At 39.8% G+C, this 26,519-nt stretch overlaps 1 protein-coding gene across 5 annotated transcripts in view; it reads right to left on the bottom strand.

Annotated features, from left to right (window-relative positions):
• The window catches only part of RBPJ (recombination signal binding protein for immunoglobulin kappa J region), a 202,385-nt gene that overhangs the window by 81,529 nt on the left and 94,337 nt on the right, over nucleotides 1-26,519 (bottom strand). For 2 of the 5 annotated variants that reach the window (XM_036279750.1, XM_036279681.1), the window contains exon 1: nucleotides 7,010-7,052. The exons of 1 other annotated variant lie outside the window; for it this stretch is intronic. In XM_036279750.1, the coding sequence (XP_036135643.1) occupies nucleotides 7,010-7,029 (20 nt within the window). In that variant the 5' untranslated portion in view covers nucleotides 7,030-7,052. Of the gene's footprint in view, nucleotides 1-7,009; nucleotides 7,053-26,519 lie in introns of those variants that run through there. 2 more of the 5 variants (XM_036279735.1, XM_036279724.1) reach the window with 2 other exon arrangements.

Raw genomic sequence — 26,519 nt, 5'->3', positions numbered from 1 at the left:
TGAAGGGACACATCGAGTGGCTGCCACCCTCATGACCAACCAGGGCCGGGGACAAACTGCAGCCGAGGCACATGCTCTTAGCGGGAACCGAACCCAGGTCTCTCTGCACCGCAGGCCGACGTTCCAACCGCTGAGCCAAACTGGCCAGGGCTAATACTGTAATTATATAACACAATCTTTACCATACTAATTTTAAAAACTGGGTTTTATAAAGTGATAACCATTTTTCCTAGTTATATAAACTTTTATGAGAAACTATTCTTACTTACAACTCTATAATCTAATTAATACATAATGCACACCAAAAAATTAACTCTAAGACCAAATTAAAACTATTGAACATAGAAAAGCATGGGAGGAGAATTAAAAGGGTAAACTTGACTTCCTAGTTTGTTTGTTTTTTCCCTCACCCGAGGACATTTTTCCATTTTTTGTTCAGATAGAGTGGGAAGGAGAGAGAGAGAGAAGGAGAGAAACATCAACGTGAAAGGGCCACCCGCACGACCAACCAGGGCTGGGAACAAACTGCAACCGAGGTACACGCCCTTAGCGGGAACCGAACCTGGGTCTCTCTGGACCACAGGCCGATGCTCTAACCGCTGAGCAAACTGGCCAGGGCTCTAGTATATTTCATCTCACATCCAACAGGTGCAGTATTTTCATTACAAGACTTTTGCAACTTAGGATACCTAAGAAGCAGTGGTTTCTATCTTCTCATTTTTGTAAACTTAAAACAGTGTTAACTATTCCCAAGACTTCCATGAATATGACCAATCTGACTGATAAGCTGTCATGCTTATCACCATGCATTGTCTCAACATAACAAACCTACACAGATATTTATATAGATAGGTAACTAGTACCAATTATAGAAACCAAGCCATAGAGACTTAGATACTTGTTTTTCCCCAGTAGTATGTTCAGGAAATACATTACTCTTTTAACACCATTAGGATATCATTTCATTCCCTGGAGCAGAAGCAGGCCTAATGAGGCATACGAGACACCATGATGTTGCGCCAGGCCTATAGGGCATCCAGAACTGTGGACAGGGTTTCTGAGAATGGGCAGTCAACATTCCTACATTACTATGACTGTCCAAACAAGTAAGAAAGCAGTAAGAAGTAGACCCCAAAAAGTTGGGGGTGACTCAACGACAACACCGCGGTCAAGCAGTAATTTACCAAGTATGTCTGCTCAAAACACCAAGGTACATATTTCAAGGGCTGTGGTCCTCAGCACTAAATACATTGCTGCCTTCCTAAAACATGACCCACAAACCACAGGTTGCATATAGTAAGTGCATTTTGAACCCTGACTGTGAAAGTTTACTAGGAAAAGCCAATTGTTATAATTACAATAATATATAGAGTGCTTTACTATTTATAAATAACTTATACATAGTTTTATTTGGCAATTATAATTTCACACAGTTTACTTTATTTGATGGTTCAATGTGTCTGGCAGATAAATACAACTGAACTATCATTCCCTATTTTACAGAAGTAGAGCCTGAAGCCTAGAGAAATTATCTGTAAGTCATCTGTCCTTAAGACCCAAGCCTTTTAAGATGATCAACTTATTATTTGGTTCAATGGCATGGATCCCCCAAAAAGTCATCTATAGTGTCTTAAGACTTAAAAATAATGAAACCTTTTAAGAAACACTTGACTGTCAACCATTAAAAACAAATACAAAATTAAGCCAATCAGAGAAAGACAAGTATCACATGATCTCACTTATTTGTGAAATATAATGAACAAAATAGACCCAGAGACATGGAGGTAGCGAACAGACTGACTAACCTGAGGGAAAGGGGGGGGGGGGGAGACTTATATGCAAAATGCATAACCAATGGACACAGACAATAGCTCAGTGAAGAGGGGTGGGGGGAGGAGGGTGTTAATGGAGAAAAAAGGAGGGACATCTATAATAAAAAATTATTTAATTATTTTAAAATGTGAAATTTAAGCTTATTGGTTTTGTGCAACAAAATAGTATTTTCTAATAATCCAAAACTTTTGCCTTAGAGTTTTACTATAATGTTCTCAGGGGCTATGAGACTGCCTATAGCCAAAAATATCCATTCTTTTGAGTACTTCAACAATTAAATTCCCTATAGAACCAATAAACTCCCTCAATATATCAAATTCTGCCTACATGAACCATGTTGTATCAAAGTTTCAAAGTATTCTGAGTCCTCTGTTCAAAAAACCTTTTCACTGAATCCCTATCATATGCTAGACACTCTTTGGAGTCTAAGAACATATAACTGATTAAGAAGAAAAATATAGCTGCCACCCAGTAACTAACAACCTTTGCATGTGAAAACTACAACTCAGTATGACACTTCTAAGAGAATTATGCTGGGTTCTTTAAGAACACACAGGAGGAGCACTAAACCCAACCTGGTGGGTCAGGTTAGAGTTTATTTTATTTTTTGTTAATACTCACCCGAGGACATTTTTTCATTGATTTTCTAGAGAGAATGGATGGGAAAGAAGGACAGAGAGAGAGAGACAAACATCGATGTGAGAAAGACACATCGATTGGTTGCCTCCCACACTGTGATCAAACCTGCAACCCAGGTATGTAGCCTTGATGGGGAATCGAACTCAAGACCCTCCAGTCTGCAGGCCAATGCTCTAACCACTGAGCAAAACTGGCCAGGGCTGGATCCAGTTAGAATATACTCAGACCCAAATCTTGATTAATAACCTACTAACACCAGCACTTTTCAAGCACAAGGAGTCATTAAACTGCCAATTCCATGCAGGGAACACCAAATTCTTAAATATGGTTGGAGCACCAAATATGAAGGGAGCGAAAGGCAAACAGCTCAACTAGAGAAAGGTAAATGAAACAGAGAATCCTATATGCCATGCTAGCTAACATTTTTTTGAGTACTTGCTACATGCCAGGCAAGCATCCTATTAAATGTTTTCTTGCATTTAATCCTCACAACATCCTACTGAGCTTAAAATTATCTTGCAATTGATGGAAGAGTCAAGAAGAGGTTAGGTCACTTGTCAATGTTACAGAGGTTTTAAGTGGCAGAGTCAGAACTGGAATCTAGTTCAGATTAAATCCTAAATGTGAGCTCATAAACTATCCACTCAGCTGCCTCTCTTAATGAAGGCTGCTAGGGGGAGCCATTGAAAGGTTTCGTTACTTAGGAGTGAAGTGATCAGATTTGCTCTTCAGAAAGACTGTGTGGAAGGTGGATAAAAGGTGTTGAGTCTAGAAGCAGAAAGAAGATACTGCCCATGTTTATAGTAATCCAGGTGAGAAATGATGAGAGCCTGAACTGTGGCACTGAGGATGAAGGAGACAGATTCAGCACTTTTTCATAAGACAAAATTAGTTCTCAGTGATTAAATGTAAAGGGTTAGTGAGTGAAAGAAATCCAGAAACCTGACTTGGGGAACTAGTTAGGACGTGATCTCATCTACCAGGAACAAAAATGCAACAGGTTTTGTTTGTTTTATACATACATACATATATACACAAACACACACACACAGAGACAGAAACAGCGACTCTCTCTCCCAAATGCAAAACACTTTCTTAGGCCAAGGGTCAAGCCTAAAATTATGGTCCCGGTTGTTAGAATATATTCTTGAGAACAAATAACCAAACATTCAAAACATAAGGTATATTGGCCTAGACTCTAGTGAAAACACTTTGTGCTACTATTTTTTTAAATATTACCACACACAGAAACCACCTCACTAGAAGAAAAGCATCCCATAATTTTACAATGTTATTACATTTGAGTTTGACAATCCTTCAGTTTCTTACACAACACACACACCTGTAATTTATTTTACTTCTCCCTCTCCCTCTGAGTGTATGGGGGGGGGGGGTATCTGTTTTATTGCCCAAACTATAATATATATTTGGTTTTTTTTAAATCCCACTATCACCACTGTGACTTGCCAAGAACTTAGTTCATAACCTCCTAGTTGACTTCCTATAAAATATGACCTACTTCACATCAGCTTAATTCAGTAACAGTTCCTAGACTCTAACCACACCTTTCATCCAAGGATGCTCTCTGCAAATCCTAAAGCACAGCAATCCTGTGCAGATGTGGCAAGTTGTTACAATTCCCATTTTACTACATAGTAAGAAAAGTGGCCCAGGGGAAGTAGACACTTGGAAATAATCACAAGCCCAAATGCCAAAAATAACAACTTTTAGTCAATCCATGAGAAAATACTGCCCCTAGTTGAAATAACATGAAATTCAGTATTAGGAGAAAGTGAAATGCAAAATGTTTTAAAGCCAGGTTCTAGGTTTTTAAATTTTATTTTAAAAAATAACCAAATACTAGAATGAAGACAATTTGCAAGAACTTTCAAAAACATCATTTTCCCACCTAATACCTTATCCATCTATAGTGCCAAAAATGACTTAATGAATTACAGCCGGCAAGAGTGGTTTTCCTCCCAAACTATTTTTTTTTCTTAGCCACTTAAAAGACACTGATAGAGAAATCTGTTAGTACAAGACAAGAGGTAACTTTTTAACAAACCAAACTGCTTAAAATTCTACACCTAGAAGCATGTATTAGGATAGATCTGAAAATACCGCAAGTGAGCCTCTTCTATTTTTCACTGAAAATGTACTCTCTATAGACACATTTACAATATGCATGAATAATAAATTTAAAGCTTTAATTATCAATAATCAGAAAGAAAGCCTCCCAACCACAGCTCATGCCAAGTTTCTAAACATGCTGTCATTTGATATAATTTAGTAAAAGCATTGTTTTATTTGATCATAATATACAGGTCTTACACATTTTGGAAACAAAAAACACGATTTGTAAAAAGTTGCTTTTTTGACATTGGTGTGATCATTCCTTTATGAACAAGTCCTTCCATTATTACGATTCTTAACATTTGCTTATAGTGCAAAACAACAGTATGCTCAAGGTTTTACCTTCAAAAGAATGATTACGCACTAAAAACAAGTAAGGGAGACAAATGATTATTAGTAAAAATCCACTCACGGAACCCAGACTGCAAATTTTCACAAAAGGCTCACCTATCACTCATGAAACATAATTTTCTGTTAATTAAAAGTCAAATTACTAATTCTAGTCACAGCCTTCAAGTAAAACGCTTTCCACTACACCAATATTCTTCACACTAAATCTTTTATATCCTCTACTAGTAAGTAGTACTTTATGCAGAACTTTAGTTTACAAATGAAATGACACTCTAGATTATTTTATGGATAACATATTTTCTAAAAGTAGTGATCAACTGATGAACTGATAGGGCGGAAATCCTGGTAAATTTAATTAATACATCTTATTCAGAGCACCAGAATATTCAGACTATTTAAATACACCCTACCACCCTCCCCCTACACTCCATACACAACCCCAAGCTTTTAACACTACCATAACAATAAGCACTCTGAAAATTTTAAGTTCCTTTCACATTAGAAGTGCCAGTACCTTAAGACTATTACTTAAATGTCTTTCCATTGCATTTCATTAATGCATTCCACAAACAGAAACTGCAGTCTTAAGTGCTTTCCTCATTTCAACTCCAAAGATGGAGCGGAGAGGTTGTCATAAATCTACAGAGCAAAAGCACATCACTGTAAACTATCTAATGATTGAGAAAAAGTAGAACAATCACATCAATTCACAAAGAGGATGCCTTACTTTTTCCTTACAACGCAGGAGTTACTGGTCAAACAACTAAACTCCACACCTAGAGTCTAGAAAATGCTCAAATTCTCCACCCCAACATTCACAAGTTTGTAACATCAAAATTCACTTAACTGCTACACCAAATGAGTAACTACTGTGGATATCTGAAATTATTCTCACACACTAACAGAAGCGGAAAAAAACTTTTCGCCTCTTCTAACCGTCCTACAATACCCTCAGGTAAACCAAAAGCAAAGCTACGACAGCTGCCCTTGGCCTAGGACGTCAGAAACCAAAGACCTTGGGGGGGGGGGGGGGCAAGAACCAAAGACCCGATCTTTTCCCAGGATTACGGTTTCCAGGCAAAACAACCACGGGCCCACAGAGAGACGGCAAAGAAACTGGAGACACGGTGATTCTGAGAGAAACTGGGGAAGGAGGGACGCAATCCCGAGAGAGGTGCGGAGAGGAGCGCCGTGGAGGCAAGTAAGTAACCCCACGCATCTTTCAGCCCCACAAAAACAACCAACCCCGGGATCTGTCTGCACGTACAAGCACCAAACGGAGTGCCCTGGGCTGAGACAGTTCGGCCGACAAACACAGTGGGTAGTGGATAAATCAACCGATGATGGGAGGAGAATGGGGGTGCCAGGCGAATAAGCTACTGGATGGGGAAGACAAAGCCTCGGGGGGTGATCAAGGACCAAACAGAGAAGTGAGCGGGTAACACAAGAAAAATTAAAGAGAGAAACAGGAATCTGGTGCCTGGGCTGTGGCAGGTCACGGAGGTACCGAATAGAGGGAAACAACAAAGGGGCACGAGAGGAAGGACAGCTGAGGGGAGGTGATAGAGCAGGGATGCGGGGCGCGATGGGTCGGACAAAGCGCCCAAGGCGGCGAAACAAAGGGCCGGGGGTAGAGAGTAGCAGGGGGCAACCAGGGAAGACAAAGCGCCCGGGGCCAGGGGCACTGGCCGGGCGAGGAGACGAGGACCCGAGGAACAAAGCTGCGCGAGGCTGGGAGGCAGGGCCCGCGGGCAGCGGCACGGGAGGCGCGCGGCGGGCAGTGCGCCCAGGGCCCCGCGCGCCCGCCGCACTCACGCCCGCACCCGCCGGCCTCGCTGCCGCCGCCGCCCGCCCTCGCGCGCCGGAGCCCGAGCCACAGCGGCGCAGAGCGGGCAGCGCACCGCCACACGCCGCCGTGCTCCGCGCACGCGTCACTGCCCCCGCGGCCCCCAGACGCCAAGGGCGCCGCAGTCTCCGAACCCGCCGAGAGCCACGGGCTGCGAGGCGCCCTCAACTTTCCCGGTTCCCAGCGCTCCGATTCCCCCAGACTTACCCTGTCACAACAGGCGCCATCTTCCACAAACTCTCGCCAAAACTCCAACCCTCGCGAGATCCCCCCCGACGCCTTCCCTGGTCCCTCTCCCCCGCCCCTTCCCTTTTCCTCACTCCTCGATTCCACCCAGCCCCCGCGCTCCTTTCCCCCTCGCAGCCGATGCAAAGAGCCAGACGCCTCGCGCTGCCTGCGAAGTAGGGGAGCCTGCTCACTGCCTTCCCTGGAAACCTACCCAAGCGATGGAGCATGCGCAGGCGACTCCTCCGCCGGCGAGCCCTCCGTGTGGTCCATGGGGAGCGCTCCGGTTATCCGGGTTTTGAGACGCGCCCTGAGAGACGTACGTGGAGACTGAGGAAAACCGGAGGGGATTACAACGGGGACGGGGAATAGAGGGGTCAGGAGGCGGGGCCGAGGGGTAGGTCCTGGGAAAATCTGCCGCGTTTCACAGGCCTAGATGAAACACCTCCTCAAATGGGTGTTTTCCAAGTGGCTTCCCGCTCACTCTAGTTCCCAGCCCTTTTCATTCATTCAAACGTTCATTGGACACCTCCTTTATGCTAATGTCAGCGTTTGACGCTGGAGCCACACAGGCCTGGAGTTGGGCAAGTGACAAACCAGGAACTATCTCAGTTCGTGCGCTCCCCCGTGCTAGCGGAGAGAGGGACAAGAGTACAATGTGGTTCGACCCTCCAGAACTCTGTAAATGGGAAACTTTTGCACCTAAGTTCTATCGCCTTAGCTTCTGTCTTGGGTATGAAATGAGGTCAGGCCAAGACCTCTGGCGAAGACATCCCCAATGGCCACCTCGCATATACACGCCAGAGAGCGGCGTAGTTTTCTCCGGCGGAGAAAAACGCGTTGGAATAGAATTTCACTCCCCGGCCCCGTACTCCAACCAGAGGTCCCACTTGGGCAGAGAGCTGCCTGCTGAGTGAGCCTCCCTAGAACTTCTCACAGCCGCGAGCCGTGTGTGAACCCGGGTGTATATAGGGACAGACTCTGCCCAAGTTCTCCCGTGGGCCTGGCACAGTCCACGACGCTGCTTGCTGCCTGGAATGTACTTCAGGAGACCTAAGCCTGGAAGCCCCGGAGCAAACTTGGCCCGACTGGGCATTTAACAGAAAGGAGCAGGGCCCAAACCCCGCCCCCCTACCTGCAGCACCCCTTTCTTACTCCCCCCTCCCGGAGCCCTTTCAATTCCTAGAGATTCCCAGAACCAACACTGCCTCCCGCAGGGAGCCCCAAAACCCGGAGAACTGGAATTCGCTGCCCGAGACCTGCTGAACGCGCTGCAGGATTGGCGCGGCACGCGCAAGCGACACTGCGCATGTGCCCAATGCGGGCAGCCCAGTCTCACGCTACACCTCCTTCCCACCGCCTTCCACTACTCGACTCAGACACAACACCACGGGCCGTGGGAAATTTCGTAAACCTCGCGAGAACGCGCCCACTGTTGCCTGTGCTTTCTCCCCAAATCTCGCGGAGCCCAAGCGGGACAGGTGTTTGTCTAGTGCAGCTCGGGGCACTGTTCGTGCTGCGCGTGCCGGGACGGCGGGCGGGCAGGCGGCTGGCGCGGGCGGGGTGGGAAGGGAGCCGCTCGCCAAGGAGGCGGAGCGGGTGGGCGCGTGGCTCGGAGCGCAAGAAGGAAGAAGGCCAGGATGGGGCTCGACGTCTGGCACTCACTTGCCTCCTGACACTTAGTGTCTGAAGAAAAAGGGGTCGGGGGAGGAGGGCCTTAAAGGAAGAAGGGGAAACAAGGAGATTAGAAACACCTCCTGGTGTGGATGGTGAGAGGTCAAACTCTAGGGCAGGGGGAGCCCCAGGCTGATGGCCTGGGGGAGGTTTCCTGTCCCCCTCCACGAGCCTGGTACTTTCCTAAAATGTGTTAGACGCCTCGCTCTCCCAACCTCCGGATGCTGACGGCCCCCAGTGTCGGGTTTGAGTCATGCCTCTGAGTCGTCTAGTCTGGCCACCACTTTTCCTGCTTTGAAACAAGTTCGGATTCTCTTAGCTCCTCTATTCTAGCCATTGGTTTTTTTTATTTTATTTTTATTTTTTATTACCCGCTGGCATTGTGATTTGGGGGTGGGGGCAGGGAGCGGCTCCCTGCGTTCTAGCACTGCTGCCTTGTATAGATTTTGCCTTCTATTCAGGGACACAATTTTTTAAACACCAACCCCCCCCCCCCCCCCCCGCCAATCTCTTCCTAACCTTTTAAAATGATTACTATATAACAGTTTCTGTCCTTTCTTTTTTTTTTCTCTCTTACTTCTATGACTTAAAAGACTGGTTTTGCTTTCCTTCATCTTTGTGTTCGACTAAATATTCATTCCATTTTAAGTATTGTTTCATCAGACGCTTTAGTGAAAATTGTTTTAAATCAGAAGTTTTCAACCTTCATCTCATGGCACACACAAACTACTAAAACTCTGCAGCACACCAAAACATGTATTTTTTGCTTATCCTACCAAAAAAAAAGTATAAGTTCGAGTTATTCACACCAGACTGATATTATTGTGTTAGCTGTTGTCATTTTTTTTTAATTTGTCAGTCTAAGGGGAAAGAGGTCAGTGCACCTGACTAATACTCAGATATTGTGTGTTTTACAAATTCTTGTGGCACACAAGTTGAAAATTGCTGTTTTAAATGTATCCCTCCTTTTGGATTATTTATTTGTCCAGTGAATTCCTGGTTAAATTCTCAAATCAGGCACATTTCAGATTTCCCTGGTGTAGTTTGTATACGAGCCTAGCTTAGCATTGTATAGGAGCTGGTGTCTTGGTAACATCATAGACCCACAAATGTAGAATTGAGTTCAGTTTTGATTTTTGGAAGACAGTAAGTCCTGTTCTGCTTGTTATATAGTGGACAAGAAATCAACTTTTTCAGTTGTTTTCAAGGTTGTTAGTTGTGTGTGTGCCTTTACCTTTGACTAAGTATTTCACACAGCAAAAGAATATATAAGGACATTTAATGCAATATCTTAGTGCAAGTGTGATTTGGAACAGGATAGCTCAGGAGGAGGACAATGCCCATGGGCACACATTCCTCAGAGCCTTTATCCCAAGTAGGCATTTCAATCATGGTCTAGTCTAGGCCATTAATCTAATTTGGAACCGTGGCTATCTGAGAACCCCAGCCATGAAAAGCCACAAATCAAATCACAGCTCACCTTCACCCTAAAGCATGCTCCTCTTGTATTCTTTCCCCATGACAGTAAATGACAACTCCACCCTGCCACTTATTTAAGCCAAGAACCTTGGAGTCATTATTGCTTCTTTTCTCACATCCAGCATGCAATCTAACAAAATCATGCTGGCTTCACTTTCAAAACATTCCCACAGTCCAAACAGTTCTACACCGTCATGGCTACCAGCCCAGTCTAGCCCATCTCATTTCTCAAATGGTTCATAGGAGGTCTCCTAACTGGTTCTTCTTTCATTCTTCCCTCAGTCTTTTCTCAATAGAACATTCAGAGTAACCCTCTAGAAACCTCCACTGGTTTTCCCATTTCACTATGAGGACGTACATAGTCTGGCCTGCCACCCAACCCTCCTCCCCAAGAGTCCTACCACCACTACCTCACTCACCTCTTCTTCCTCTTCCCCTTGTTCACTGAGCTCTAAGCAGCAGCCTTCCTTGCTGTTCCTAGAACATAACAACTCCTTCCTGCCTTTGCTCTTTCCCTCAGATGCCTTATGGCTTCTTTACTGTTTTCAAGTCTTTGATTAAATGTTACCTCAGTGAGACCTTGCCTGACCACCCTTCACAAAAGTGACTCCTCATTTTCCCTATTTCCTTTCCTATTTTTCCTACAGCACTTATCATAAACTAACATACCATATACCATACCTATGTATTGTGTTTACTCTCTGTCTCCTCCCATTCTAATGTAATCTAAATGAGGGCAGGGATTTTTGTCTATTTTTTTCATTGTTCAAACCTCAGTCACTAGAACAAACTCAGTAAATATTTGTAGAACGAATGGGATGTCTTCCACTTTTTAATAATTTTTATTGATTTTAGAGAGAGAGAGAGAGATTAATTTGTTGCTCCACTTATGTATGCATTCATTGCTTGCTTCCTGTATGCACCCTGACCAGATAGTGGACCTGAAACCTTGGTGTATGTTGAGGACACTAACCAACTGAGCTATCTGGCCAGGGCTTGGATGTCTTCCACTGTAGAATGCAATGGAAATTATTCTGAAAGCTCACTAAGCCTTCTAAGATTCCAAACAGTATTGGAGTTAGGTCAGCAATGAATACCCCAGTGCCAGTTTGCCTGCAGAGGGGAAAGGAGCTTATAGAGCAAACACATATGTTGACTTCCTGCCAAAAAAGTTCTTCCTCCTGGGTTAGACCAGTAGATGGGTCTACACTTACTTGAAGAATTTTTATTACTCTCCATCTTAGAACCTCAGGAAAGAAAACATTATTGGCAGGATATAAAAAAAAAAAAAAAAAGGTATTCTCATGTGTTACTAGTGAGAGTGAAAATGGGTGTAATCTTTATGAAAACCATTTTGATAAAACTTACCACTACTCATTAATCCTACATTCTATTTCTATAAATTTATCTTACAAAGATACTCACACATGTGTGAAATTACTTACATTGCAGCATCATTGATGGAAGAAAATACTGGTAACAATCTAAATGTCAACCAAGAGATGTTTTATTTTTAAAAATCATGATATATTTATACACTTGAATAGCATGCATCTGTTAATAAGCCAAGACTGCTTTTTATGTACTTATGTGGAAGGACCACAAACTTGAAAAAACAAGGTACAAAATAGTGATAGATAAATATATACTTATTTGCCTATTTGTATCTAAAATGGCTCTGGAAGAACACACTAGCAACTGTAACAGTGACTGCATAGCCCTAAGGGACTCAAAGTTGGAGGATATAGGTGAGCAGGAAACTTGTCTCACAGCCTGCTATCTTGGATCCTTTCAATTTTGTACCAATTGCATGCAATGCCGATTCGCAATATAAAACATAAAAAAGGTGTGGGGGGGTATTGTGTAAGAAGAAAAAACTAACCAAATAAAATTGTTTCCCTTCTCTCAGAAAACTGGTTGTTTTTTTGTTTTTGTTTTTTTTATCCTCACCTGAGGATATTTTTGCATTTATCTTCAGATAGAACAGGAGGGAGAGAGGGAGGACGAGAGAGAAACATCAATGTGAGAGAGACACATCGACTGGTTGCCACCCGCACAACCCCAACCGAGGCCAGGGAGGAACTGCAACCCAGGTACGTGCCCCTGGTGGGAATCGAACCCGGGACTCCCCAGTCCACAGGCCAACGCTCCAACTACTGAGCCAAACCAGCCAGGGCAAAAACTGTTTTAATAGATGTTATAGCCCTGGCCAGTTTGGCTCAGCGGTTAGAGCGTCGGCCTGCGGTCCGCAGAGACCCGGGTTCGGTTCCCGCTAAGGGCACGTACTTCGGTTGCAGTTTGTCCCCGGCCCTGGTTGGTCGTGCGGGTGGCAGCCACTCGATGTGTCCCTTCACATCGATGTTTCTCTCTCTCTCTCCCTTCCTCTCTCTCCCTCCCACTCTATCTGTACAAAAAATGGAAAAATGTCCTCGGGTGAGGATAAAAAAAAAAAAAAAAAAAAAAAAAAAAAAGCAGATGTTATGAACATGCTATACAATCTCACTAGAATTAAGAACTGTAGCCCTGGCCAGTTTGGCTCAGCGGTTAGAGCATTGGCCTGAGGTCCTGAGAGACCCGGGTTCGATTCCTGCTAAGGGCATGTACCTCGGTTGCAGTTTGTCCCCGGCCCTGGTTGGATCTTGTAGGTGGCAACCACCCGACGTGTCCCTTTAACGTCGATGTTCCCCCCTCCCCCCCCCCCATCTGAACAAAAAATGGAAAAAATGTCCTTGGGTGAGAATAAAAAAACAAACAAACTGTAGAACTGTCAGTACCTCAGTCATTTGTTAACACTGAATTCACTGTCTATTCAAACAGCAAGTTTAGAGTCTTGGTTTTTGGTGGTTTACATCAGGCAATGATCTTTGGTGGTTTACAAAGATGTATAATGTAGAGAACTCAGGGGACTTCCTGGCTAACAGTGCACAGACCAGTGGCAGTACAATTCCAGGATAGAGATATGAGTTTAATGGCATTGGGTTACAATGGAAGACACATGTAACTCTTGCCTGAAGGGCCCAGGGAAACCTTACAGAGGTGACTTTTGAACTGACTCTTAAAAGAGTGGGAGTTCAGAGACAATAAGAGGAGGAGGAAGATAAGAAGCACAGAAAGCAACTTTTTCAGGCTCTGAGGTGTGAAAGAGCATCTTTATTCAGGGGAACTCCAGGTGGGGGTTCGGTGCATGTAGAAGCTGGGATGGGGGGGTCAGGTGGGTAGGCATCCTAAGCAGGGTCTCAAGAAGGACCTGGTAGAAAGGTGGTGCTCAAAAGTTAGTGGGGTGAGCATCAGAATTACCTGGGTCCCACTCCCTAAAACTAAATAAGGAAATCTGGGCTGAAGTCAGCAACAAGCATTTATTTCTAGTGGGCTGGTCAGGGATTATGATGCAAATTGTCCATGAACCAAGCTTTGAGAATCTTTGTTGTAGGAGTTAGGTGTAATTTCTCTTCAGGAATTTTACATAAAGGGAGTGATGGTATATAGTTTTGTTTTGTTTTTTAATAATAAATGAAATATATAAATAGTAATATGGAATGAGGTTGTGAGCCCCTGAGTGTGTATCCAATGGACATGTGAAGCAGTTTGTAGCAGTGAGATAAACACTCCCGAAGGGGTCCTGTTTTGCTGTGGTTGTTAAAACACAGTGATACATTTCAACATTGCTTTCATTCTAAGATTAAGTTCTACTATCTCATATTAATAAAACCACTAAAAACATTCAAAAGCTTACTAGGCAGCCTCATGATGGAGAACACAGATGGGCTCTAGTGCCACATTGCGTGATTCTGGTATAAGACCTTAAACAATTTACTTAACCTTTCAGTGGCTTGGTTTTCTCACCTGTAAAATGGAGATAATGGCACCTAATTCACAGGGTTGTTGTGAAAATTCAAAGTGTTTATTATGCCTAACACACATAGAATACTGTAACATAATTGTTGTAGTATTGTTCGTTTTTATCATTATTTTATTTAATAAATTTGTAAGTTGCAATTTATCTGGTGAAAATTCTTGCAAAACAAGTCAGAATGTCTAAACAACTTCAAAAATCAATGTTAAATTGGTCAAATATAGTGATGATTTTATCCAGATTTGTATTCATTCATTTCTTTATCATATCCTACAAAAATGTCAATACCATTATTATTGTTATTTAATTTCTAAGAGGTTCACATGTCCAAAAAGGGTTAGGAAATTTTGTAGGTGGCTAATGAGGGCTTCTGAGGATGTAAAGATGTGATCAGATTGTGAGGCGGCTGTGCACCTAAGAAAGCCTACTGATAACTAATATTTGAAATTAGGAGCCTTTCACTCCACAGAAGTGTTTTAACCCATGGTTTTCATTCCTCTTTATGTCTCCCTTTTTAAAATAACAATATCCCTATTGTTTTCTATTATGTGTTTATCAAGGTTAATAAAATGTACAGAAGATTGAAAGAGTGGCAAGAAGGATTTCATCAGACTGTGCAATTCTGTAAGGAAAATAAGCTCTAACTGTAGCATAACAAGAAATGAAGAGAACACTAAAAATGAGTCATGGAATGGACTTCTGTAGAACTTGAAAAATAAAAATAAATATTCATCCTTTTCTTTTCCCAGTTGTGTTTGATTTTCACAGGATTCTTCGGCCCTGGGGGGGGGGGGTGTTTGTTTGTTTTGTTTCCTTTCATTTTGGCAGACCCAAGTTAAGCTTTGCTTAATTTACTAACGTATGCAGCAGTTCAAGAAAGTGAGGCTAGAAAAGACATGGGCCATTTACTCTAGTGATGTGGAATGAGAATAGAATCAAATGCACATTTCATGAGAAGAATTTGTATAAATCAAATAATTTGTCAAAAGTTTTCATAGCGAATGTAATTGGAAGAAAATGTTACCATGTGTGATTGATATATCTTGTTCTTTATATGTCATGAGCAAGATAAAGCCAGCTAACACTGACTACACAAAAAATGACAACACTATCTGAATCAAAATTCCAGTGAGTCCAGCCGGTGTGGCTCAGCAGTTGAGCATCGATTCATGGACCAGGAGGTCGCCAGTTCGATTCCTGGTCAAGACACATGCCCAGGTTGGTTGTAGGCCAAATGCCCGGTGGGAGACATGCAGGAGGCGGCCAATCTATGTTCTCTCTCATCGATGTTTCTATCTCTCTCTCTCTCCCTTCCTCTCACTCTCAAATCAATAAATAAAAAAGAAAAAATTAAAAAAAAAAAAATTCCAGTGATCTGTTTATAAAGGACTATATCTAAACTTTGATTTCCTAAACTTTTCCCTTTGCCATGTATCATAGATTGTAGTGGTTTGAATTTCTGTGTTGAGGCAATGTTGCACACCCATAGTTTAAAAAACAGCTGGGGGCCCTGGCCAGTTTTGCTCAGTGGTTAGAGCATCGACCTGCAGTCCAGAGAGACCCAGGTTCAGTTCCCGCTACCTCGGTTGCAGTTTGTCCCCGGCCCTGGTTGGGTTGTGCGGGTGGCAAACACTCGATGTGCCCCTTTCATGTCGATGTTTCTCTCTCTCTCTCTCCCTCCCATTCTATCTGAACAAAAAATGGAAAAATGTCCTTGGGTGAGGATTAAAAAAAAACAAAACAGCTGAGGTATAAAGGAAAGGGCATTAGACTAGCTCTACGGTTGAGTCCCACCTTCACCACTAGCCAGCTGGCTAACTTTGGGCTAGCTACTTTTTCCTCGTCTGCAAATGGGAAATATAAGACCTATTGCTTAGGGTCATTTTGAGAATTAGGTGAGATATTTCATGAAATAACTGAGTACACAGTAGGTACTCAGTAAATGTTACTTCTTTAGGAAATTCTCCCACCTATACTGATGTCAGTATTCTTTTCTATTTGATGGACTAACACTACCTGTCTTCAAGATTTGTTGCAAGATTAAATTAGATAATTATGTAAATAATTAAATAGAATTGTCTTCAAATAAGTTCATTGTATTTCTTTTTGGTTGACACATTTATTTGTAAACATTTTTTTTTTATCCTCACCCAAGGATGTTTTTCTATTTTTTGTTCGGATAGAGTGGGAGGGGGAGAGAGAGAGAGAGAGAGAGAGAGAGAGAGAGAGAGAGAGAGAGAGAGAGAAACATCGACGTGAAAGGGACACATTATTTGTAAACATTTGACTATGGTTATATAACAAATCAATGGAACAAAAAAAAGATTTCCTACATTTTCTCCTCTGGCCCATATTATTACCTTGGGAACTGGTGGCCTTCGTCAGTTTTTCAAACAAAGCCTACCAGAAAGGGTTCACTCCGCATCTGTACTGTTTAGTGTCACAGATAGTGTAATGATAAGCATCAACTTGTAGATGATCTTTGTGGCTAGCACCCTTGTCCAAAATAGACAAGGACTAAGAAGATCAACATTGGAACCATTCTATTCAAGCACTGACAAATACTGAGAGAGAATAAACAATTCCCATCTTGTGAAATACTTAACTCTGTCAAAAACAGCTGACTAACCAGAATCCCCTTGAATGTCAGAATCAACTTGCACATTGTAACTTTTAATATTACTATTCTGTCAGTATGTCAATATTTCTCATTTTAATTAATTTTTAAAGTTGTATTTGTCATGTCAACATATGGGGATTTTTATAAATCTTGTGAAATTACTGCAGGAAAAAAGATACTTTTAATTAAGCTATTACTAAATATTGAGAACAGACTTGGTTTTATGCAGTAGATATGTCTGAAAAGTTTCATCTCAATCTCTTAATAATGTATTTAATTTGTAAAATGCATTAGAGAAACTAAAGGAATGTTTAAAGACTCCGTGTTAGGTATTTTAATTGGTATAGTCCCATGTATACTTTTTGCTACTTAAATGATTACTTAACCAAATTCTCTCATGATTAGCATCCTGTGGAAGGTGAAATAAATTAAGGTGTTATAAATATCCCACTAGTGGAAAAAATATTTCTTAAAATCTCAACTACAAATCACCTCCCATTAAGTACTTTGGAAAAATTTGGAAATTTATGCATGCTTTTTTTTTTTTTTTTTCTCCCAGCTTTCCAAACACTGGGCTTAAATGCTACTCTCAGAATTACTTTTGGCTTTAGTGAGAGTTATAAACGATCGTCTGGGAGAAGCATTTGGCTTCTACTTTTCAAGTCTAAAGTTCTCCAGAAATGTTCTTATGAAATGTGAATCTGATTTTCATCACATAGTTTTACCTACATAGCATCATATTTTCCTTCACCGGCAAACACTAAGTATTTTATTTTTAAATAGCACAGCTATATCTGTATTTGCATGGTACTTTCCAAGTTTCCAAAATAGGCACCAAATCACATAATCTAGGCAAAAACAAAGGACTTAAGAACTGAAAAGTAACTTCTGAAAAACAGATTATAGCAGAAGTATTTAGTTTTATACAGTAGAGGGTTTCAAAAAGTATGCTGATCTAGCACACAGCAGACCTGCTTTCTATTTAAAGGGATACCATGATAAATAATTTGTGAAGCGACAATAAATATGATTGACTGTACACTATCCTAAGCCTTCCTACAAACATTCTGTCAGTCCTCCAGACAAAGCTGCAGGTAAGTAACTATCCCTGTTTTTACAGATGAGGCCCAGAGAGCATGACTTGCACAAGTTATACTTCTAGAAGTGCAATTTATGATTCAGTGAGCCCTTCATATTTTTCTATAGAAATTTAAATCATTTTATTGTTACAACCTGATAAAGAATATTTTGTGTTAAATATGCAGAGTACCAAGTTATAATTTTAATACGTTATTTACAAAAATATAAATGCTAAGGAATGCAAAATTTATTTTTAAATAGCTGATAATGATATATATATATATATATAATCTTATGAACTAGTAACAGTGGGTGGCTAAGGATGGGTGACTAAGACAAGAAAAGACCTAATAATACTTTTGTGGATTTTTTCCCATGTTTACTATTTCAAAATATAATTCACCAAAGAGATCTCAAGAAAAGAAAACTGCAGACCAATAAATATAGACACAAAAATCTTCAGCAAAATACTAGCAAACATCTAACAAACTAGGAATAGAAGGCAACTTCCTCAACCTGTTAAAGGGTAGCTATGAGTCCAGCTGGTGTGGCTCAGTGGATTAAGCATTGTCCCATGGACTGAGAGGTCCAGGTTTGATTCCAGGTCAGGGCACACGCCAGGGTTGTGGGCTCCATCCCCAGTAGGGGGCGTACAGAAGGCAGCCAATCAGTGTTTCTCTCTTACATCGGTATTTCTATTTCTCTCTCCCTCTTTAAAAAAATTAATACAAACATTTTTTAAAAATAAATAAAATAGAGGGTAGCTATGAGAAATTCAGAATTGGCATCAGATTTAAAGGTAAAAGACTGATGCTTTCCAACTAACATCAGGAATAAGGCAAGGATTTCCATTAATATCACTTCTATTGAACATTGATTTAGAGTTAAACCTGGCAACTGAGCAAAGAAGAGTTAAAACTATATTTGCAGATGACTATGATCTTACAAGTAAAAAATTTTAAGGACTCTATGAAAAATTATTAGAGCTAAGATTCAAATTCAGCAAGATTGCAGTATACAAGGTCAATATACAAAAATCAATCATATTTCTATATGTTTGTAATAGCAATTGAGAAATAAAATTAAAACAATCTCATTACAATAACGAAAACAATAAAATACTTAGAAATTAACAAAAGAAGTACAATTCCTTGTTTAAAAAATATTTTTATTGATTTTTAGAGAGCTAGGAAGGGAAAGGGAGAAAGAAATAGAAACATCAATATGAGAGAGAAATATCAATCAGCCACCTCCCACTCAACCCTACTGGGAATTGAGCCCATAATGTGGGCATGTGCCCTGACTGGGAATCGAACCAGTGACCTCTTGGTGCATGGGTCAACACTCAAGCACTGAGCCACACCAGTGGGACAAAAGCAATACAATTCTTATACTCTGAAAACTATGCAACATTCTTGAAAGAAATTTTGAAAGATTAAAATAAATGGAAAAGTGTTCCACATTCATGGGTTGAAAGATACTGTTATTAAGATATCAGCATTCCTCAAATTGATCTATAGATTCAACATAATCACCATCAAAATCCCAACTGTCCACTTTGCAGAAATTAACATACTGTTTCTAAAATTCATAGGGAAATTCAAGGAACCCAGAATAGCCAAAACAATCATGAAAAGGAACAAAGTTGGAGGATTTCAATTTACTACAAAACTGAAGTAATCAGGCCCTGGCCAGTTTGGCTCAGCGGTTAGAGCATCGACCTGCGGTCCCGAGAGCCCCGGGTTCGGTTCCCGCTAAGGGCGCGTGCCTCGGTTGCAGTTTGTCCCCAACCCTGGTTGGTCGTGCAGGTGGCAGCCACTCGATGTGTCCCTTTCACATCGATGTTTCTCTCTCTCTCTCTCTCTCTCTCTCTCTCTCTCTGCTCCTGTCTCTCCCTCCCACTCTACCAGAACAAAAAGGGAAAAATGTCCTCGGGTGAGGATAAAAAAAATTTAAAAAAATTAAAAAAAAAAACTGCAGTAATCAGGACTGTGCAGTACTGGCATAAGGACATATAGATCAATGCAATAGAATTGAGAGTCCAGACATAAACCCTCACATTTATGGTCAGTTGATTTTTAATAAGAGTCATAAAACAACTGAATGGGGAAAAAATAGTCTTCAAGAAATGGTGCTGGAACAACTGCATATCCACGTGCAAAAGAATGGAGTTGGACCTGAACTTTAAAACCTATATAAAAATGACCTTAAACTGGATCGTAGACCTAAATGTAAAAACTAAAACTGTAAAATTCTGAGAAGAAAGCATAAGGTAAATCTTCATGATCTTGGATTAGCAATAGTTTCTTAGATATGACACCAAAAGAACAAGAAACAAAAGAATAGATGTTGACTTCATCAAAACCAAACTTGTGCTTCAAAAGATACTCTCAAGAAAGTGAAAATGACACCCTACAGAATGGGAGAAGATATTTGCGAATCATATTCCTGATAAAGATCTAGTGTCCAGAATAGGTAAATATTAGAAAGACTCAATTTAAAAGTGGGCAAAGGATCTAAATAGATGTTTCTCCAAAGAAGATATGCGAATGACCAATAAGCACATGGAAAATTATTCAGCATCATTAGCCATCCAGGAAATGCAAAGCAAAACCACAATAGAGTACCATTTCACACTCACTAGGATGGCAATAATCAAAAAGACAGATAACAAGTGTTGGCAAGGATGTAGGAAATCCAAACACTCATACATTGCTAGTGAGAATGTAACCTGAAAAGGTTAAAGATAAGAGTTACCATATGACCCAGGAATCCCACTCCTAAATATATAGAGAAATGAAAAAATATGTCTACACTAAAACTTTTACATGAATATTCATGGCGGCATTAACCATGATAGTCAAAAAGTAGAAACAACCCAAATATCAATAAATTGAGGAATGGATAAGTAAAATGTGGTATAGCTAAAAAATAGGATGTTAGGTTATAAAAAGAAATGAAGTACTAATACATGTTTAATGTAGATGAACCTTGAAAACATGCTAAATGGAAGAAGTGAGTCCCAAATGGTCCCAAATTGTATGATTCTGTTTAAATTAATTTTTCAGAATACACAAATCTATAGAAAATAGATTAATGGTTGAGACTGGTGGGTACTGTGAATGCCTGCTAAAGAGTGTAGGACTTCTTTTTGGAATGATAAATATATTCTAAAATTGATTGTGGTGATGACTGCACAACGCTGTGAATATACTAAAAATCATTGAATGTATACTTTAAATGGATGAATTGTATCATATATAAAGCATAGCCCAATAAAGCTGTTAACAAGAAAAGCAGGGAAAAAATTAAATTAAATTTAACTTTATTCAAGTAGATGCTTTAAAAATCACTGTGATCATAGCCTTTATCTTAGTCATAGGTTGATATAAATGTTCAAGTGCAAGAAAAATAAGTAATAAACTCCATAGAAAATCAGGGAATAGTTAATATACCCTCTAGCTTCATAGTAAATTTATGATTATATTTCTGACAAGGATAAGATTTCTTAACATTTCAGAAGTGAACTGATTATTTTATTTTATTTTATTTTATTTTATTTTATTTTATTTTATATAACTTAAATGAAGAAGTCACAAAGCAAAATACAATGGGACCAGATGTCAAGATAAGTTTAAGAAATAGTTTTTGCCAAATACTATTCTGGATTTCCTAAGATTAGAAACAGGAAAGATAATCATTCTCTTTTAAAATGTCTGGATTTGAAAACAAAACTTTTCTCTGAAAATACAAATCATCCTTATTACATGCAAACCACAATTTAAGGGCTTGGAAAAAAAAAAAAAAAGACTTTTAAATGCATAGGTAAACTGTATCTGCCGATAAACTTAGGAATGTTTTTTTAAATTGAATTGATTGGGGTGATTGGTTAATAAAATCATATGAATTTCAGGTGTACAATTTTATAATACATTATCTGTATATTATAGAGTGTGGTCCCCATTCCGAGTAAGTGAACTGATCTTATTTTAAGATAAAAAAAAGAACAGCTGAAATTATTGAGTACCAACTTAATCCAAGGGACTTCATGTACCTGATTTTATTTGATCATCCCACACTCCTGAACAGGACTCCTAGTTCCCTTCTAACAGCTGAGGAAGCTATGGCCCAGAGAAATCAAGTAACTTCCCTTAGCTCACACAGTTGCGGGTCTAGCTAGACAGAGAATGCTAGCTTTCCTATAACCTGCCCTGTGCTGGCTGCTGAGTCACTTTATCCTTTCATAACCGTCGGTAAATTAAGAAACCAATGACCTAAGGACTTTTAAAGGAAATTGCATAATGAGTATGCAAATGTTACTTTGAGGACCCAAGAATTAGGACACCACCTCTTGTCCACTCCAGAGAGCTGATGATGGGGGTGGGGTGGAGTTGGAAACAGAATTTTCTTATTTTCAAATGTGGAGGAAAGGATGAAAAAATTGGAAAGAAAACCTCAAAGGGATCTTCCAGCTCTATAGTTTAGTCCATTTAAGGCTCCACTTTAAAGGAGCTGATGGTACCCTGGCTTTATTTATTTATTCTTCCTGTTCTGACTTAGTCTTGTCCCAGGATCCATAAGTGAAGCATCACCTTCAGGGCTGCAAGGACTACCATTCCATCAGGAGGGAAGGCCCCTGTCTGGAAGCACAGGCCAGATAAACTGAGTCTGTCTCAGTACAACCATCTAAACTTGCCATCAGGTAACTCTGTTGTCTCCTTGTAGCCTCTACTCCACCATATATGTACACCATTCAGGGCCTGATTTGAGACCAGCCATCTTTTTGCCTCCAAGTCAAGAACCGTTTTACTCACACTACCAGTTAACCTATAATTTCATGCCATGCCTACTCCTTCAAAATCCTCAGCTTAGCCTCTCCTACTTTCACCTTAGTGAATCTGTTTCTCTGTCATCCACTGATTCAAAAAGGAATATTTACTGAACACCCTTTAGCAAGCATTGTTCTAGGCACTGGGGAGACAGGTTTGAGTAAGTAAGACTGGATATCTGCCTTCAGAGGACTTGTGTTCAAAGATGCAGAGATAGATAATAAAAGGGTAAACAAATAAGACCATTTTTAATAACAATAAAAACTATGCAAAAAACTAAACAGGAGTGAAAAGTGCTAGTGGGTGAGGGAAGCAGACTTTATTTATATCCACTGCCCTCCTAATAGCAAATTCCTTTCAAAAGTATGGACTTGGGTGGTTCTACTTTTCTTTGGTAAAGTCTGCATAAGAAAGGAAAGCTCTGAGCATTCAAATTCTGAGTACCAATTATAAATGGGTGAAGTCACACACCAGTTATTCACATTTATAATCCTCAGCCCCCACCCCAGACATGGAGGCACACCTAGCATTGGGAGTTGGATGTTCATCCCTATTTTATAGGTGATGGAGGTGAGACTCACAAAGTTCAAGTGATTTGCTCGTGGAGGATGAGGTCAGAAGTGAACAAACAAGATTTGAGACCAGCCATCTTTTTGCCTCTAAGTCAAGAACCGTTTTACTTATACTACCAGTTAACCTATAATTTCATGCCATGCTTACTCCTTCAAAAACCTTGCTTCTTCATTAAGAGGGTTCTTTCTTTCTTTCTTTCTTTCTTTCTTTCTTTCTTTCTTTCTTTCTTTCTTTCTTTCTTTCTTTTTAATGACTGTGAAGGGAGTTGAAGTATATTGAGAAGTTTTGGCATAAATGTTTCAGCACTGTTAAAAAATGTATAACTTCTCCCCTCATTTTGTCTGTAAGGTCACATATTATCAGAACTAATAGTCAAAGCTAATTATATATTTGTAATGGGAATACTGAATTATTGTAAAAGCAGTCTTCTCTTCTGAGAAGCTGCTTGGTGGCCAGAATAATGCAATTCCTGTTTGTGTATTATACATTTACTACAAGTTAGACAAAGAAAGTCTTTTTCCTTTGTTCCACCCAGTGAAATGATGCATTTTCATGATGATTAAAAGCAAAACAACCTAAAATGCTATATTAGTTCAAAAAAATTTCTCAGAATGGTGTATTAAAACTGAAACTGAAACATTACGGAGGTGGTAAAATCTAGTCACATTCAATTATTTATGGGCAGAAAAATATTAGATACCATCGGTGTCTGCAGATCTCCACAATGTGTTAATACAATTAAAAAATAAGTGTGAAATTGAGGGTGAATCCGCTAGATAAAGATGGTCTTCTAGACAGGTTTAGGAGAGCTGATGAACTTAGCACATCCTTAAAATTAACTGAGGTATAAAATGAGAAACACAGAAGATATAATATTAAACTTTGCCAAGAAGAATCGTTTTGAAAAATCATTAGTTTGCAGCTTCTCACTTAACTCTCCTTTCCCTGTCCTGTTTGTAAATCTTTTATCTTTTGAGGTATAAAGTGTTTATTTCATTGCCTTGTTTTTTTTTTTTTAAAAAGTTCTTTATTTTGGAACAGGGGAGAAATGTGATGTTTCTATAGGACAGGTTGCATATTTTGAGGTACTGATAGAGGTTTCTCTGTGTTTTCTCTTGCAAGTCTAGATTTCAGACTCCTCTAAAGTGGTTAGTCTTAATTCTACATAAATTCATTTTACAGATTTAGTTCTTCTTGAAAGTGCTTTTTCAGAATATCACTTTGTATTTCAGTAACTACACCGGTCTTCCTGCCTCTAAAATTTGTACTTTCCTGACTTGATGATGTCATTTTTGGTGTTGTCCATTGTTGTCCTCCCCACGGCCCCCTCCCACCCTGAATCACTCTGCTCTGTTAATAATACCAAACAAATGTGTTAAAGAACAGACATGTTAAAGAACAAGCTTGTCAAGCACACTGCTTTGAACTTGAGTTTTATAGGAATTTCTAAGCCAGAATGTTTCCTCAAATTATGGTTATATTGAACAAATATTAGTTATTAAGAAGATCCTTTGAATACCTCTTCTTCCTCTTTATTCACTGTGAAGGATTTGGTTTCTTTTGGAGGCACATGATTTGTATGGAATTTAGCTGTGTCCGTCTCGTACGAATCCCCACAGGGTTTATAAAACTGCAACCCATAATCCTCTCTAGAAAAAACATCGATTATTTGTGCTTATGCTAGTTCCAAATATTACAATAGTTTCTGGATTTTTGCCACATTTCTCTCTAGATAGTCATTTGGGAGACTTTGTTTATAATGTGTGTTTTGAATAAAATTTAAAAATTCCAAAACCACAGGATGTACGACTCAGTTGTGGGTTAAACTTAATTTTGCATTTTTTTCAAAGAGGCTCTACTTTGATTACAATAGCAAACATTGAATAGAAAAGGTATGTTTTCCCCGAAGGATTAGTGTTTGGAAGAATATAAGAGAAAGCATGCCATTACTAAGAATTAGGGAATGTTTTCAAAATGGCCTATTTCATTCAGTGGGTGTTTAGGTGAATTAAAACATTAAGCTATATTATAGATATTGGAAAGACCATTTTCTTTAGTGATTGTACTTATGGTAATTTTTAAATCAGACACAAAACCCTGAATGAATTTAAAGTAGCCCTCTTACTGCACCCCAAAAGTAAGTAAGTTCCTGGGGATAAACAGTATAATAGCAATTTTTTAAAAGGCACCATTAAAAATATAAAAGCACCCTTGGGACTTTTTCTTCTAAGAAATTCTAGTTTTTTTTCTCATACCCTTTGATTATTTTAGAAACTGATGCTAATTAAAGAACCCTTTTAGATTTTAGAACAAAATGAAAGACTTAATGATAGACTTAATAAACCAGTGTGTCTGACTTTAGTTGTTTCATGCTCTGGCTCTTTTGCCTGTTGCCACTTGGATGTATTCTTTTACTCTCCACTGCTTATAAAACAGAAAACAGTGAACACAATAGACAACACATGTAAGCTAAGGCCAACTTCCTCTACCGACATACTCAGTCACCATAAACTGGTGGATTTCTCCTCAAAATGTTTCAGTTTACATTCTCTCTGTAAATTACACACACACACACACACACACACACACACACACACACACCAATGATTTCTATGACATAACCTGTCTGGAATTCCATAAACACAGGATATGAAACATGGGTTAACCACTTGTCCAGGAAAGAAAATAGGCAGACAGTTGCCCACTGAACACATCTTACATTTGGGCTACTACATATGCCTAGAAAGTGATCGCATTGAGTCCCTCCTGAATGATAACAGGACCTTGAAGGCACAATTGCTATTTCAAAAGGATGTTGATTATTAACAAAATGCACAATGCATTATGGCCTCTACATTGAGCTCTTTCTTTCATCGTTAACATTGATCTTCAGAGCATGTGGTAGGTAGCTAACTGCACATGTAAACCTTATCTTAGACACAAAGAAATATTGTACTTAGAAAAAATGATATAAAATAATGTGAATGGTTAAAATAAAATCATTTGTTATTCACTAAGTTAAAGAATAAGATATTACTAGATAATTCATAGCAGCTTTCTTAAAACATTTTTGAAATGGAATGAAGAAGAAATGAGTAAATAAACACCCTAAGTATTGCTCTTCTTCACTAAGCCCCTTGATTGATATTGAGCCTGATTAATACTGCCCCCAAACAGTGGCATCATTCACAGCTTTATGCTTAGCAGCTATATTCAACAGCAGAGTCTTGGGCTCAAGTCTGCTCTCAGCTACCCAGTGCTGGAAAAATAAAAATTAAACAGCATTGTTAGAGGTGGAGTGGGTAGGGATATGAATGACAGCCTTGTGTCCTTGTAATAACAGTGGGAGGTCACTGTGCTAAATATTAGCAGATTTTCTATTCT

Source organism: Molossus molossus, unplaced genomic scaffold (genome assembly GCF_014108415.1).
Source record: "Molossus molossus isolate mMolMol1 unplaced genomic scaffold, mMolMol1.p scaffold_m16_p_1, whole genome shotgun sequence".
Taxonomy (NCBI): Eukaryota; Metazoa; Chordata; class Mammalia; order Chiroptera; family Molossidae; genus Molossus; species Molossus molossus.
Note: the sequence above shows the minus strand (reverse complement) of the source record. Positions and strands in the feature narration are given on the sequence as shown.